The sequence below is a fragment of the Pseudophryne corroboree genome, chromosome 8 (assembly GCF_028390025.1).
Source record: "Pseudophryne corroboree isolate aPseCor3 chromosome 8, aPseCor3.hap2, whole genome shotgun sequence".
NCBI classification, from domain to species: Eukaryota; Metazoa; Chordata; class Amphibia; order Anura; family Myobatrachidae; genus Pseudophryne; species Pseudophryne corroboree.
Window position 1 is genome coordinate 75,689,935 of NC_086451.1, and position 16,487 is coordinate 75,706,421.

The 16,487-nt window shown below is 48.8% G+C and overlaps 1 protein-coding gene across 15 annotated transcripts in view; it reads left to right on the top strand.

The window, feature by feature from the left end:
* FNBP1 (formin binding protein 1) overlaps positions 1 to 16,487 on the top strand; it is a 390,370-nt gene that overhangs the window by 24,866 nt on the left and 349,017 nt on the right. Inside the window, exon 1 of one of the 15 annotated variants that reach the window (XM_063936699.1) lies at positions 11,725 to 11,814. The exons of the other annotated variants lie outside the window; for them this stretch is intronic. Coding sequence (XP_063792769.1) covers positions 11,812 to 11,814 — 3 coding nt within the window. The 5' untranslated portion in view covers positions 11,725 to 11,811. Of the gene's footprint in view, positions 1 to 11,724; positions 11,815 to 16,487 lie in introns of those variants that run through there. 15 annotated transcript variants of the gene reach the window in all.

The window sequence follows — 16,487 nt, forward strand, 5'->3', positions numbered from 1 at the left end:
GCTCTCAGAATCGCAAGGCCGATGCCCTTTCCCGCTCATGGGAGCAAGAAAATGAGTCAGAGTCTTCAGACAAGCATCCTATTATAAATCCGTTGGCATTCTCCACGGTAGGGATGGACTCTACGCCCCCATCAGGGAAAAGTTTTGTGAAGCCGATGCTAAGGAAGAAGCTCATGCATTGGGCCCATGCTTCCCGTTTTGCCGGACATACAGGTATCCAAAAAACCCTGGAGTTTATCTCTAGGTCCTATTGGTGGCCAACTCTGAAAAAGGACGTCTTGGAGTTTATTGCATCTTGCCCAAAGTGTGCCCAACATAAAGTATCCCGCCAGTCGCCTGCGGGGCAACTGGTTCCACTATCAGTTCCCCGTCGACCATGGACCCACTTGTCGATGGATTTCATTACAGACTTACCCATGTGCAACAAGTTCTATACCATCTGGGTGGTAGTTGACCGGTTCACCAAGATGGCACACTTCATTCCTCTCACCGGTCTTCCGTCAGCTTCCAAGTTGGCTCAAGTATTCATACAAGAGATCTTCCGACTCCACGGTCTTCCTGAAGAAATTATTTCAGATCGAGGAGTTCAATTCACAGCCAAATTCTGGCGAAGTTTATGTCAAGTCCTCCAAGTCAAGCTAAAGTTTTCCACGGCTTACCATCCTCAGACCAATGGTCAAACCGAGAGGGTGAATCAGGACTTGGAGGCCTTCCTCCGCATCTATGTGTCCTCCTCTCAAGATGACTGGGTTCAATTACTTCCCTGGGCCGAGTTCTGTCATAACAACCAGTATCATTCTTCATCTGCTTCAACACCATTCTTCACTAACTTTGGATTCCATCCTAAAGTCCCTGAGTTCCAACCGCTTCCAGCAACTTCTGTTCCCGCAGTGGATATCACCTTGCATCAGTTTGCCAATATCTGGAAGAGCGTACGATCAGCTCTGCTCAAGGCATCGTTCAGGTACAAGAAGTTTGCGGATAAGAAGCGTCGAGCAGTTCCTGCTCTCAAGGTGGGTGATCGGGTATGGTTATCCACGAAGAATTTGAGATTAAGAGTTCCCAGTATGAAGTTTGCACCTCGCTATATCGGTCCTTTCAAGATTGAACAAGTCATCAATCCTGTTGCTTACAGACTCCAGTTGCCTCCCTTCTTAAAAATACCCAGGACATTCCATGTTTCCCTGTTGAAACCGCTGATCTTGAATCGGTTTCATTCCTCACTTCCTCCAACTCCGAAAGTCCAAACTCAACGAGGCGTTGAGTATGAAGTGGCCAAGATCCTGGACTCACGTCACCGTTACGGTCAACTACAATATCTTATTGACTGGAAGGGTTATGGTCCTGAGGAACGTTCATGGACCAATGCTTCTGATATCCATGCTCCTGCCTTGGTCCGGAGATTTCATTCCAAGTTTCCTCAAAAGCCAAAGAAGTGTCCTGGGGCCACTCCTAAAGGGGGGGGTGCTGTCACGATCCGGGTATCTGGACGCCATTTCTTACCCATCAGATGCCTCCTAAGGCTGGCTCAGCGCTCCAGGACCGGATCCCATCTGTTATCCTAATGTTCACATTCCTGCATCCTCTCCTGTCTCTCTGAGACGCTGTCACAGTAACGCCTTATTACATCTGGCATGGCATCTCCCGCGGCCTCCGCCGCCGTCCCTGAGCTTCTGCATGCAGAGTGTCAGAGTGGCGATTACGTCAGCCGCGGCCTCCGCTGTGTCCGCGTGGTTGGATGTGCACTTGTCAGCCTGGCGTCTCCGGTCTCCAGTGGCCGGCGCCGCCATTACTGTTTTCATTACCACATGGATTACAAACCAAACTTCCCTCCAAGTGTCTGCATGGGCGCAGCCATCTTGGATTCTGTCAGCTGATCATTTCCTCCAATCTGTTGTCAGTATTTTTAATCTGCATAATTGCCAAGCCAATCCCTTCCTTGCTGCAGGTATAAATACACTGTGCCTGAGCAAGGAAGGCGTCAGTGCTTTGGTTGTCAAACCTAGTTCCTGTTTGTCTCTCTCCTGTGATTGTCTTCCAGGTTCCAGCTCCTGTCTCAAGACTTCCACCATAGAGACCCGCACCAGCATTCCACCTGCGGTGTAGCCTGACTCTCCAATCCATTGTGGATTCATCTGTTTCCAGCTACAACATTACCTGCTTCCAGCTCAGCTTCCAGCAGAGTACAGCTTCCCTTAAAGGGCCGGTGTCCTTTCTACACTTTACCACTCTCCACCGGTATTATTATTTCTCCGCTCTCAAGTTCTACATTTCAGTTCATATTTCATCGCTCCCAAGTTCATTTATTATTTAACTGGTTCCAGCCAGTATCCACTCCGTGCTAACAACAGTCTGGTTCCAGCCAGTATCCACAGCAGCTGTTTTATCTTCAGCAACCCAGCTTTTCCTGGAACACCAGCTGGCACAATCCTGGGTTATCTCCATTGCTACAGTCGGGCCTGGTAAGGACTTTCCATCTAGAAGATCATAAGAACTATCTCACACTACCAGTGCCCTGTGGCTCCTGCCATCCTGTAGTACCCAGGAACTGTATTTATTCTTTGCTGACTTTTACGTTTTCTTTTACTGCTGCTGTGTTGCGGAGTTGTCATAATAAACATCATTGACTTTTATCCAAGTTGTCGTGGTCACGCCTTCGGGCAGTTATTATCCATGTTACTTACATGTCCAGGGGTCTGATACAACCTCCCAGGTTCCGGTACATCTCAGCCCCTACAACTGAGGCTGCCTCCCGTCAGCTCAGGGCCTCAGTTGTGACAATCGGTAAGTAAAATCTTATTTTCTCTGACGTCCTAAGTGGATGCTGGGGACTCCGTCAGGACCATGGGGATTATACCAAAGCTCCCAAACGGGCGGGAGAGTGCGGATGACTCTGCAGCACCGAGTGAGAGAACTCCAGGTCCTCCTCAGCCAGGGTGTGCCCCTGACCAAGTAGCAGCTCGGCAAAGTTGTAAAGCCGAGACCCCTCGGGCAGTCGCCCAAGATGAGCCCACCTTCCTTGTGGAATGGGCATTTATATATTTTGGCTGTGGCAGTCCTGCCACAGAATGTGCAAGCTGAATTGTACTACACATTCAACTAGCAATCGTCTGCTTAGAAGCAAGAGCACCCAGTTTTTTGGGTGCATACAGGATAACAGCAAGTCAGTTTTCCTGACTCCAGCCGTCCTGGAAATCTATATTTTCAGGGCCCTGACAACATCTAGCAACTTGGAGTCCTCCAAGTCTCTAGTAGCCGCAGGTACCACAATAAGCTGGTTCAGATGAAACGCTGACACCACCTTAAGGAGAAACTGGGGACGAGTCCGCAGCTCTGCCCTGTCCGAATGGACAATCAGATATGGGCTTTTGTGAGACAAAGCCGCCAATTCTGACACTCGCCTGGCCGAGGCCAGGGCCAACATCATGGTCACTTTCCATGTGAGATATTTCAAATCCACAAATTTGAGCGGTTTAAACCAACGTGATTTGAGGAATCCCAGGACTACGTTGAGATCCCACAGTGCCACTGGAGGCACAAAAGGGGGTTGTATATGCAGTACTCCCTTGTCAAATTTCTGGACTTCAGGAACTGAAGCCAATTCTTTCTGGAAGAAAATCGACAGGGCCGAAATTTGAACCTTAATGGACCCCAATTTGAGGCCCATAGACACTCCTGTTTGCAGGAAATGCAGGAATCGACCGAGTTGAAATTTCTTCGTGGGGCCTTCCTGGCCTCACACCACGCAACATATTTTCGCCACATGTGGTGATAATGTTGTGCGGTCACCTCCTTCCTGGCTTTGACCAGGGTAGGAATGACCTCTTCCGGAATGCCTTTTTTCCCTTAGGATCCGGCGTTCAACCCCCATGCCGTCAAATGCACCCGCGGTAAGTCTTGGAACAGACATGGTACTTGCTGAAGCAAGTCCCTTCTTATCGGCAGAGGCCCTGAGTCCTCTGTGAGCATCTCATGAAGTTCCGGGTACCAAGTCCTTCTTGGCCCATCCGGAACCACGAGTATAGTTCTTACTCCTCTACGTCTTATAATTCTCAGTACCTTTGGTATGAGAAGCAGAGGAGGGAACACATACACCGACTGGTACACCCATGGTGTTACCAGAACGTCCACAGCTATTTCCTGAGGGTCTCTTGACCTGGCGCAATACCTGTCCAGTTTTTTGTTCAGGCGGGACGCCATCATGTCCACCTTTGGTCTTTCCCAACGGTGCACAATCACGTGGAAACAACTTCTCGATGAAGTCCCCACTCTCCCGGGTGGAGGTCGTGCTGAGGAAGTCTGCTTCCCAGTTGTCCACTCCCGGAATGAAAACTGCTGACAGTGCTATCACATGATTTTCCGCCCAGCGAAGAATCCTTGCAGTTTCTGCCATTGTCCTCCTGCTTCTTGTGCCGCCCTGTCTGTTTACGTGGGCGACTGCTGTGATGTTGTCCCACTGGATCAATACCGGCTGACCTTGAAGCAGAGGTCTTGCTAAGCTTAGAGCATTGTAAATTGCTCTTAGCTCCAGTATATTTATGCGGAGAGAAGTCCCCAGACTTGATCACACTCCCTGGAAATTTTTTCCCTGTGTGACTGCTCCCCAGCCTTTCAAGCTGGAATCCGTGGTCACCAGGACCCAGTCCTGAATGCATAACTGTGGCACTTTAGTGGATGAGCACTCTGCAGCCACCACAGAAGAGACACCCTTGTCCTTGGAGACAGGGTTATCCGCTGATGCATCTGAAGATGCGATCCGGACCATTTGTCCAGCAGATCCCACTGTAAAGTTCTTGCGTGAAATCTGCCGAATGGAATCGCTTCGTAAGAAGCCACCATTTTTCCCAGGACCCTTGTGCAATGATGCACTGACACTTTTCCTGGTTTTTGGAGGTTCCTGACTAGCTCGGATAACTCCCTGGCTTTCTCCTCCGGGAGAAACACCTTTTTCTGGACTGTGTCCAGAATCATCCCTAGGGACAGCAGACGTGTCGTCGGAGACAGCTGCGATTTTGGAATATTTAGAATCCACCCGTGCTGTCGTAGAACTACTTGAGATAGTGCTACTCCGACCTCCAACTGTTCTCTGGACCTTGCCCTTATCAGGAGATAGTCCAAGTAAGGGATAATTAAGACGCCTTTTCTTTGAAGAAGAATCATCATTTCGGCCATTACCTTGGTAAAGACCCGGGGTGCCGTGGACAATCCAAACGGCAGCGTCTGAAACTGATAGTGACAGTTTTGTACCACGAACCTGAGGTACCCTTTGTGAGAAGGGCAAATTTGGACATGGAGGTAAGCATCCTTGATGTCCAGGGACACCATATAGTCCCCTTCTTCCTGGTTCGCTATCACTGCTCTGAGTGACTCCATTTAGAATAGGTCTCACCGAGCCGTCTGGCTTCAGTACCACAATATAGTGTGGAATAATACCCCTTTACTTGTTGTAGGAGGGGTACTTTGATTATCACCTGCTGGGAATACAGCTTGTGAATTGTTTCCAATACTGCCTCCCTGTCGGAGGTAGACGTTGGTAAAGCAAACTTCAGGAACCTGCGAGGGGGAGACGTCTCGAATTTCCAATCTGTACCCCTGGGATACTACTTGTAGGATCCAGGGGTCCACTTGCGAGTGAGCCCACTGCGTGCTGAAACTCTTGAGACGACCCCCCACCGCACCTGTTTGTACGGCCCCAGCGTCATGCTGAGGACTTGGCAGAAGCGGTGGAAGGCTTCTGTTCCTGGGAATGGGCTGCCTGCTGCAGTCTTCTTCCCTTACCTCTATCCCTGGGCAGATATTATGGGGACGAAAGGACTGAGGCTGAAAAGACTGTCTTTTTCTGCTGAGATGTGACTTGGGGTAAAAAAGGTGGATTTTCTAGCTGTTGCCGTGGCCACCAGGTCCGATGGACCGACCCCAAATAACTCCTCCCCTTTATACGGCAATACTTCCATGTGCCGTTTGGAATCTGCATCACCTGACCACTGTCGTGTCCAGAAACATCGTCTGGCAGATATGGACATCGCACTTACTCTTGATGCCAGAGTTTCGCATATATAGAAATGCATCTTTTAAATGCTCTATAGTCAATAAAATACTGTCCCTGTCAAGGGTATCAATATTTCCAGTCAGGGAATCCGACCAAGCCACCCCAGCGCTGCCCATCCAGGCTGAGGCGATCGCTGGTCGCAGTATAACACCAGTATGTGTGTATATACTTTTTAGGATATTTTCCAACCTCCTATCAGTTGGCTCCTTGAGGGCGGCCGTATCTGGAGACGGTAACGCCACTTGTTTTGATAAGCGTGTGAGCGCCTTATCCACCCTAAGGTGTGTTTCCCAACGCGCCATAACTTCTGGCGGGAAAAGGTATACCGCCAATAATTTTCTATCGGGGGAAACCCACGCATCATCACACACTTCATTTAATTTATCTGATTCAGGAAAAACCACATGTAGTTTTTTCACACTCCACATAATACCCTTTTTTGTGGTACTTGTAGTATCAGAAATATGTAACATCTCCTTCATTGCCCTTAACAAGTAACGTGTGGCCCTAAAGGAAAATACGTTTGTTTCTTCACCGTCGACACTGGAGTCAGTGTCCGTGTCTGTGTCTGTGTCGACCGACTGAGGTAAAAGGACGTTTTAACGCCCCTGACGGTGTTTTAGACGCCTGGACAGGTACTAATTGGTTTGCCGGCCGTCTCATGTCGTCAACCGACCTTGCAGCGTGTTGACATTATCACGTAATTCCTTAAATAAGCCATCCATTCCGGTGTCGACTCCCTAGAGAGTGACATCGCCATTACCGGCAATTGCTCCGCCTCCTCACCAACATCGTCCTCATACATGTCGACACACAAGTACCGACACACAGCACACACACAGGGAATGCTCTGATAGAGGACAGGACCCCACTAGCCCTTTGGGGAGACAGAGGGAGAGTTTGCCAGCACACACCAAAAACGCTATATTATACAGGGACAACCTTTATATAAGTGTTTTTCCCTTATAGCATTTTAATATATATATACATATCGCCAAATAAGTGCCCCCCCTCTCTGTTTTAACCCTGTTTCTGTAGTGCAGTGCAGGGGAGAGCCTGGGAGCCTTCCCACCAGCCTTTCTGTGAGGGAAAATGGCGCTGTGTGCTGAGGAGAATAGGCCCCGCCCCCTTTTCGGCGGGCTTCTTCTCCCGTTTTTCTGAGACCTGGCAGAGGTTAAATACATCCATATAGCCTCCAGGGGCTATATGTGATGTATTTTTAGCCAGAATAAGGTATTATACATTGCTGCCCAGGGCGCCCCCAGCAACGCCCTGCACCCTCCGTGACCGTTGGTGTGAAGTGTGTGACAACAATGGCGCACAGCTGCAGTGCTGTGCGCTACCTTCATGAAGACTGAAAAGCCTTCTGCCGCCGGTTTCTGGACCTTCAATCTTCAGCATCTGCAAGGGGGGTCGGCGGCGCGGCTCCGGGACGAACCCCAGGGTGAGACCTGTGTTCCGACTCCCTCTGGAGCTAATGGTGTCCAGTAGCCTAAGAAGCCAATCCATCCTGCACGCAGGTGAGTTGAACTTCTCTCCCCTAAGTCCCTCGATGCAGTGAGCCTGTTGCCAGCAGGACTCACTGAAAATAAGAAACCTAAAAACTTTTTCTAAGCAGCTCCTTAAGAGAGCCACCTAGATTGCACCCTGCTCGGACGGGCACAAAAGCCTAACTGAGGCTTGGAGGAGGGTCATAGGGGGAGGAGCCAGTACACACCACCTGATCCTAAAGCTTTAGTTTTGTGCCCTGTCTCCTGCGGAGCCGCTAATCCCCATGGTCCTGACGGAGTCCCCAGCATCCACTTAGGACGTCAGAGAAAAAATGTTTACGTTTAATTAATTGTTCCTGTTGTCAAGCGCCTAAATGAAGTAAGAGTTGGAATTGGACAGGCCAGGAAATATGTCTGTTGGATTGTAAATGACACAAGTTTGGCTTGTGAATTTTTTGCGAGTGGCATGGATTAAGTTGTCTCCTCCTTGTTTACACTGAGAACCATAGACCTGCAACACTCCGACGACCACTGCAGAGCTCCCACAATGCTGTGCTGCCGCTGTAGTGCAAGCCATCTACTGCTGGGCTGAATTTCCCATGATGTTTACCTCCGACCGACCACTGCAGAGCTCCCACAATGCTGTGCTGCCGCTGTAGTGCAAGCCATCTACTGCTGGGCTGAATTTCCCATGATGTTTACCTCCGACCGACCACTGCAGAGCTCCCACAATGCTGTGCTGCCGCTGTAGTGCAAGCCATCTACTGCTGGGCTGAATTTCCCATGATGTTTAGTTAGCCACTTTACTTCAGTCAGTCAGTCAGTCAGTCAGTCAGTGTTGTTTGGGATATCGCTCTTACCTGTCCTTACACACATGGAAACTGTAAATTTGTCACTTAAATAACACATTCAGAACATATAAGGATTCTCCTGGGCGCACTACAATTGCAAATCTTCATTGTGCAAATGTCAAGCGATATAGGTCCCTGGTGGGATCAGTTGGTAGTAGAGCAGTAGTAATCCTATAGAATCAAATTTCATATTAATTGTACGTTTGACGCTACAGTCTTCCTATAACAGGCCACATAAACACTAGCGGTACATTCCTGCATTTGTATTTCACATTACTTGTAAACGGCTGTGCAAATAAAAATGATTGTAGTAAATGGTTGTACAGATTTGCCTTCCACATTTGTTTCGCTTGCATTGTGCTTTATTTGGAATCTTATTGTTCCATTTCAGAGACTAACGCACTTTAAACCAGTTGAAGACTTAGTCATCTCTTTGGCAGCACATTGTAAATTCTGTGAGCTGTGGTTAAGGAACTTTTTCTTATGCGTTTGGCTTGAACGAGATCACTTCCTGTTTTGTCAGTGTTCAGATGCAGATTGAATGCATTTGCAGATACTTCGAAACATATAATAAACGCATACACAAGCACATTATGCTTTACGGGCCTTAATCAGCTTGACACGCTAATGCGTTCGCATTCTGCCAATTTTTGGGCCAGGCAGAGGCGTTTGTGGGGTGGAGTCGTGGCATTGCGGTGGGGAAGGGGGGGGGGGCGTGGCGTCAGCATTGCTGGCGGCCATTTGCATGCTTAGCGGCATTGCCCTGTGCTGACCGGCACCAAGCATGTGATCGCAAGCAGTTGCGGCTGATGCTGAATAAGGTCCTGTGGGCTTTATCGGATTTTTCTAGCAAACCCAAAAACTAAGCGATTGGGCAAAACCATGTGCACTGCAGGTGGGGCAGATGTAACATGTGCAGAGAGAGTTAGATTTGGGTGGGCTGTTTTTGTGTAGTTTTCAAGAAGAAAATGTTACACCTGGAACTAACATTATTGCACATCGGTACAACAATAATTTACAACAGTTGATATTTTTTTCTTTTATCTGTAGCCATAAAAGCTGCCTGTATTCGTATGACCTAATAAACCAAACAAAAAATGACTTTGGGATATATTTCCAACGACTGATTAAAGTATAATCCAATGTGGCAGCAGTCGTCTATTTCCTTCAAACCCCCGTTCTCACCATCTGCCACAAATTGGAGGCATGGCGCACCGTGCTGCTCTCTATTATACGTCTCCCATCGTGGTTACTGTGGGCTCTGTGCTGGGACTTTCCTCCTGGCTTTGTCTTTGCAGCTTTTCTTATTTCTCACTATTTCCTCTGCTGACAGATATCCAACCGCAGCAATTCTGCAGAAATGTGACTGCCGAGTTCCTTTTGGTTTGCACTAACTTAATGATGGTGTTTCCCAGGCTTTGCAGACCTGTGGTTGTGTTCCTATACGTAGTACAAGGTCTAGCAGTATAGTGCTTGGCGGGTCCTGCTGTCTGTGTAATGCTGCTGTTACAGTAAGACATTGGAGTCGGAATGAAAGAACCTAGGCTCGGTACTGAAGCATGAATTGGTTGGAAAGGATCTATTTACTGCAGAGCCAGCTACTGATTAGTGTGATCTAGAAAATCTAGCTTGCTGTGATCTGCAACCGGGTTATACGACCCCAAATTACAACCCACCATTGTCTCTATAACACACAAACCAATATTTGTATAAATGGGGAGTTCTGATGTCATTACGTATGTGTTTAATATTAAAACCTACGTATTGTAAAGAATAATGTACATTATTACAGACGTTAGAAGCCACCGTGTATAGAAGCACCTGGCCCACAGGTTCGTAGGCAGTCCATGGTGACTTCTAATATAGGCCCTCATTCCGAGTTGATCGCTCGCTGGCTAGTTTTAGCAGCCGTGCAAACGCTATGCTGCCGCCCACTGGGGTGTGTATTTTAGCTTAGCAGAAGTGCGAACGCTTGTGCAGCCGAGCTCTGCAAATAGTTTGTGCAGTTTCAGAGTAGCTCTGAACCCACTCAGCGCTTGCGATCACTTCAGCCTATTTCTATCCAGATTGACGTCATACACCCGCCCAGCGAACGCCCAGCCACGCCTGCGTTTTTTTAGACATGCCTGCATTTTTGCAAACACTCCCTGAAAACGGTCCGTTTACACCCAGTAACACCCCCTTCCTGTCAATCTTCTTGCGGCCGCCAGTGCGAAGGAAAACTTTGCTAGAACCTGAGCACAACCACAAAGAGCTTTGTACCCGTACGTCGCACGTGCGCAATGTGGCGCATACGCATGCGCAGAAATGCAGTTTTTTTCATCTGATCGCTGCGATGCGAAAATCGGCAGCGAGCGAACAACTCGGAATGACCCCCATAGTTATTTTACAATGTGCGCAACGTTATCTTGTATACTATATTAAGTGGACATGAATCAGTTTCCACTGTTGGGATCTGCATGAAATAGTATTTTATATTCTTAAACCTATCCAGTACAACACAATGACAGGTCCCTACTAATGTTGGCTATTGGCAATATCTATTTCTGGCACAGACCGGTAAATCTACTGTTTTGCTACGTACTACGGTAGGTCTCCTGTTTTAATGAATCCTTGTATCAGGATTTGGTTTTCATAACCCAAAATGTATTGTTCTCTATTAGACCCTAAAGCTGGGTACACGACGAGGTGATAGCGGCCCGATTTTGTCATTTCCGTCTGAATGGGCATATCGTTCAGAGTGTATGCCCGATTTGTCAGTGCCCACGGTCGCTAGTGACGACGCCTGGCCGGCCCTGCTGCATTACCAACCAGGCAATAACACTGGCAACTGCGGCATGTGTAAAGCTAGGTACAGACTGGAGCGATGGGCATTCGTTCAGACATCGGAATGTATGCCCTTACGCCCAGATTCTGTGTACACATTAGAATGAGTTTTATGCGTGATTGTTCTGTCCTTCATAAGCTTAAAAACAAGGTCGCTAGCGCTGTTGCTAGGTTTCATGTGCAGCACATCAAACCTGGTACCCGTTGCTAGCGACCGAACGATGTAGGCGATTTGCTGTTACAAAATGGCAAATTGGCCTAACATAGGTCCCAATTCAGACCTGATCGCTATTGTGTGAAATTGCACAGCGGCCGATTATCGAATGACTGCGTATGCACCGCAATGCGCAGGCGCGATGCCAAACAGCGACAGAATGTTGCAAAAAGTTTGATCACTAGGCGTACGCAAGGTGATTGAGGTTTATGGGTGGTAACTGCCCGTTTTCTGGAACTTTCAGGAAGAACGCAGGTGTTCCCAAGCGTTTTCAGGGAGGGCGTGTGACGTCATCTCCGGCCCCGATCAGCCTGTTTGTATCGTGCTGTAGGAGTAAGTCCTGGGCTGCGCACAGACTGCACAATATGGAAAAATCATTCGATGGTGAGTTGCGAACGGATTTGCAGATGTCCGCTGTCTGGCGAATATCTGATCACAGACCTCTGCAGATTTGCAGGGGGGGGGGGGCAATCAGGTCTGAATGAGGCCCTTAGTTCCAGTGTGTACCCGGCTTTATGAAGGAAGGAGCGATCTGTCGCTCTGACTTTCATTACGTTGATCAGTGTGTACCCAGGAGCCGATATGTCGGCCTACCGGGCTGACATATCGTTTGCGTACACATTGTCCCAGTGTACACCCAGCTTAACAGTATATGACAAAATGACACGGACATACTAATGGCCATCTAGATAGGAAGTAGTGCAAACTTCCATGATCCCTTAGTCCGGGTACATACCTGCATGACTGTCATATTGGAGCGACAAATCGTGCAGTGTGTATGCACAGTTGCACGCTCCTGCGGGTCACACACGATATCTTTTGGCTTAAGCTTACCTTCCTTGTATTTACTATTCATGTTTACTATGTAGTTTTAAGTCTGCCATTACTCAGGTATGCACTACTTCCTATCCTGATGGCCATTGTATATCTGACCCATCTGCAGTGCATCATGGTTTTACCAAGGTGCAAATTGCTTTATTATTAATATTTGCCCCCATCTCTGCGCAAACCCCTTCATATCCAGCATCTTGAGCTCTGCTACATACCTGAAACTTTTTTACATATATACAGTACTTGCGAAAGTTATTAGTGGTCCTTTAAAACAGTGGTTCTCAACCTCGGTCCTCAAGTACCCCCAACAGTTCATGTTTTCCAGGTCTCTAATTTGCTCCACCTGTGGGTCTTTTATAATGTGTCAGTGAGTAATGAATACACCTGTTCAACTGCTGGGTGACCTGGAAAACATGAACTGTTGGGGGTACTTGAGGACCGAGGTTGAGAACCACTGCTTTAAAACACTAGCTGCAATAGTTTGTTGTAGCAGCATGCATCGGTAGAACATACACTGACATAGCTGCTACAACAGTCGGGCAGAGCGGCAACACCGAAATGTCAAAATGGACGTTGGGTTGACAGAAAATTGTTGACATAGACAAAATGACGCCATTTTACTTGTTGACACCATTATGGGGTATATGCAATTGCCGGCGAATCGCGGCAATTTTTCGCCCGTTTTTTAATTCGACACAATTCGACCGTCGAATTCCGGCAGGTGGGTGCCGGAATTCTACATATTCAATAAAAAACTGATTCGACAGTCCCGCTGTCGAAAAACGGCTGATTTGACGGATTTTTATTAGATTTTAATTTTTTTTTAAAAAACGGGAAATAACGGTAAAAAAACAGAAAAAAAATTGCGTGGGGTCCCCCCTCCTAAGCATAACCAGCCTCGGGCTCTTCGAGCCGGTCCTGGTTCTAAAAATCAGGGGGAAAAACTGACAGGGGATCCCCCGTATTTTTAAAACCAGCACCGGGCTCTGCGCCTGGTGCTGGTGCAAAAAAAAAGGGGGACAAAAAGAGTAGGGGTCCCCCGTATTTTTTACACCAGCATCGGGCTCCACTAGCTGGACAGATAATGCCACAGCCGGGGGTCACTTTTATACAGCGCCCTGCAGCCGTGGCATTAAATACGCAACTAGTCACCCCTGGCCGCGGTACCCTGGAGGAGTGGTATCAATCAAGGGGTCCCCCCCCTCCAGCCACCCGAAGGCCAGGGGTGAAGCCCGAGGCTGTCCCCCCCCCCATCCAAGGGCTGCGGATGGGGGCTGATAGCCTTTTGAAAAATGAAAAAAACAAGTCCCAGCAAGCCTCCCCCGCAAGCTGGTACTTGGAGAACCACAAGTACCAGCATGCGGGAGAAAAACGGGCCCGCTGGTACCTGTAGTTCTACTGGGAAAAAAATACCCAAATAAAAACAGGACACAGACACCGTGAAAGTAAAAGTTTATTTCATACATGCCGACACATACATACTTACCTATGTTGACCCGCCGACTGCCACGTCTCCAATGTCGCCGACGATCCGGGGTACCTGTGAATAAAATTATACTCACCTGATCCAGTGTCCTGGTCTTTTATTATAATCCACGTACTTGGCAAAAAAAAAAACGAACACCCGGACCAGGCGGACTGAAAGGGGTCCCGTGTTTACACATGGGACCCCTTTCCCCGAATGCAGAGACCCCCCGTGACTCCTGTCACAGAAAGGTCCCTTCAGCCAATCAGGAAGCGCCACTTTGTGGCACTCGCCTGATTGGCTCTGCGCGTCTAAGCTCAGACGCGCTTTGCACAGCCCCCTCCATCACTTTCAATGGTGGGAACTTTGCGGTCAGCGGTGAGGTCACCCGCAGTCAGCGGCTGACCGTCACCCCACCGCTGACCGCAAAGTTCCCACCATTGAAACTAATGGAGGGAGCTGTGCGATGCGCTGTCTGCCAGCTCAGACGCGCATACAGCCAATCAGGAGAGTGCCACGAAGTGGCGCTTCCTGATTGGCTGAAGGGACCATTCTGTGACAGGAGTCACGGGGGGGTCTCTGCATTCGGGGAAAGGGGTCCCATGTGTAAACATGGGACCCCTTTCAGTCCGTGTGGTCCGGGTATTCGTTTTTTTGTTTTGCCAAGTACGTAGATTACAAATCACAGGACACTGGATTGAGGTGAGTATAATTTTATTTTCAGGTACACCGTGGATTCTACTTGGACAAGTGGACAGAGGTCGGCGTGTAAACATAGGTAAGTATGTGTGTGTCGACATGTGTGAAATAAAGTTTTACTCTCACGGTGTGCGTGTCCTGTTTTTATTTGGGAATTTTTTTCCAGTAGAACTACAGGTACCAGCGGGCCCGTTTTTCTCCCGCATGCTGGTACTTGTGGTTCTCCAAGTACCAGCTTGCGGGGAGGCTTGCTGGGACTTGTAGTACTACTGGAAAAAACAATATTCTTTCAGTTTTCAAAAGGCTATCAGCCCCCCATCCGCAGCCCTTGGATGGGGGGGACAGCCTCGGGCTTCACCCCTGGCCCTTGGGTGGCTGGGGGGGGACCCCTTGATTGAAGGGGTCCCCACTCCTCCAGGGTACCCCGGCCAGGGGTGACTAGTTGGGTATTTAATGCCACGGCCGCAGGGCGCTGTATAAAAGTGACCCCCAGCTGTGGCATTATCTGTCCAGCTAGTGGAGCCCGGTGCTGGTGTAAAAAATACGGGGGACCCCTACGCTTTTTGTCCCCCGTATTTTTTGCACCAGCACCAGGCGCAGAGCCCGGTGCTGGTTTTAAAAATACGGGGATCCCCTGTCAGTTTTCCCCCCGGATTTTTAGAACCAGGACCGGCTCGAAGAGCCCGAGGCTGGTTATGCTTAGGAGGGGGACCCCACGCATTTTTTTTTCTCAGATTTTTACCATTCCATTAAAAAAAAAAATAATATTTTTAAAAATATATAAATAATACTTGTGCCTCCAAAATAGACAAACCAAGTACCTAATCCCTTCTAATATAAATAGATATGCTATTACCAATTTCTCTGACGTCCTAGTGGATGCTGGGTACTCCGTAAGGACCATGGGGAATAGACGGGCTCCGCAGGAGACTGAGCACTCTAAAAGAAAGATTAGGTACTATCTGGTGTGCACTGGCTCCTCCCTCTATGCCCCTCCTCCAGACCTCAGTTAGAATCTGTGCCCGGCTCGAGCTGGTTGCACACTAGGGGCTCTCCTGAGCTTCTAGTAAAGAAAGTATTTGTTAGGTTTTTTATTTTCAGTGAGATCTGCTGGCAACAGACTCACTGCTACGAGGGACTTAGGGGAGAGAAGCGAACCTACCTGTTTGCAGCTAGCTTGGGCTTCTAGGCTACTGGACACCATTAGCTCCAGAGGGATCGAACACAGGCCCAGCCTCGGTCGTCCGGTCCCAGAGCCGCGCCGCCGTCCCCCTTGCAGAGCCAGAAGCAAGAAGAACATCCTGGAAATCGGCGGCTGAAGACTCCGGTCTTCATTAAGGTAGCGCACAGCACTGCAGCTGTGTGCCATTGCTCCCTATGCACACCACATACTCTGGTCACTGATGGGTGCAGGGCGCTGGGGGGGGGCGCCCTGGGCTGCAATTAGAGTACCTTACTTTGGCAAACAGCACATAACATAGTCTAAAAAACTATATATGTGCAAAAAATCCCCTGCCATAACATAAATATAAGAGCGGTAGAAGTCCGCCGAGAAGGGGGCGGGGCTATCTCCCTCAGCACACTGGCGCCATTTCTTCACAGCTCCGCTGGAAGACAGCTCCCCAGGATCTCCCCTGCAGTTTCCAGGCTCAAAGGGTAAAAAAGAGAGGGGGGGGGGGCACTAAATTTAGGCGCAAACTGTATATGTAAAGCAGCTATAGGGAAAAATCACTTTGTGTTAGTGTAAATCCCTGATTATATAGCGCTGTGGTGAGTGCTGGCATACTCTCTCTCTGTCTCCCCAAAGGACTTGGTGGGGTCTTGTCCTCAGTCAGAGCATTCCCTGTGTGTGTGCGGTGTGTCGGTACGGCTGTGTCGACATGTTTGATGAGGAGGCTTATGTGGAGGCGGAGCAGGTGCCGATAAGTGTGATGTCACCCCCTGCGGGGTCGACACCAGAGTGGATGGATATGTGGAAGGTATTAACCGACAGTGTCAACTCCTTACATAAAGGCTGGATGACGTAACAGCCGTGGGACAGCCGGCTTCTCAGCCCGTGCCT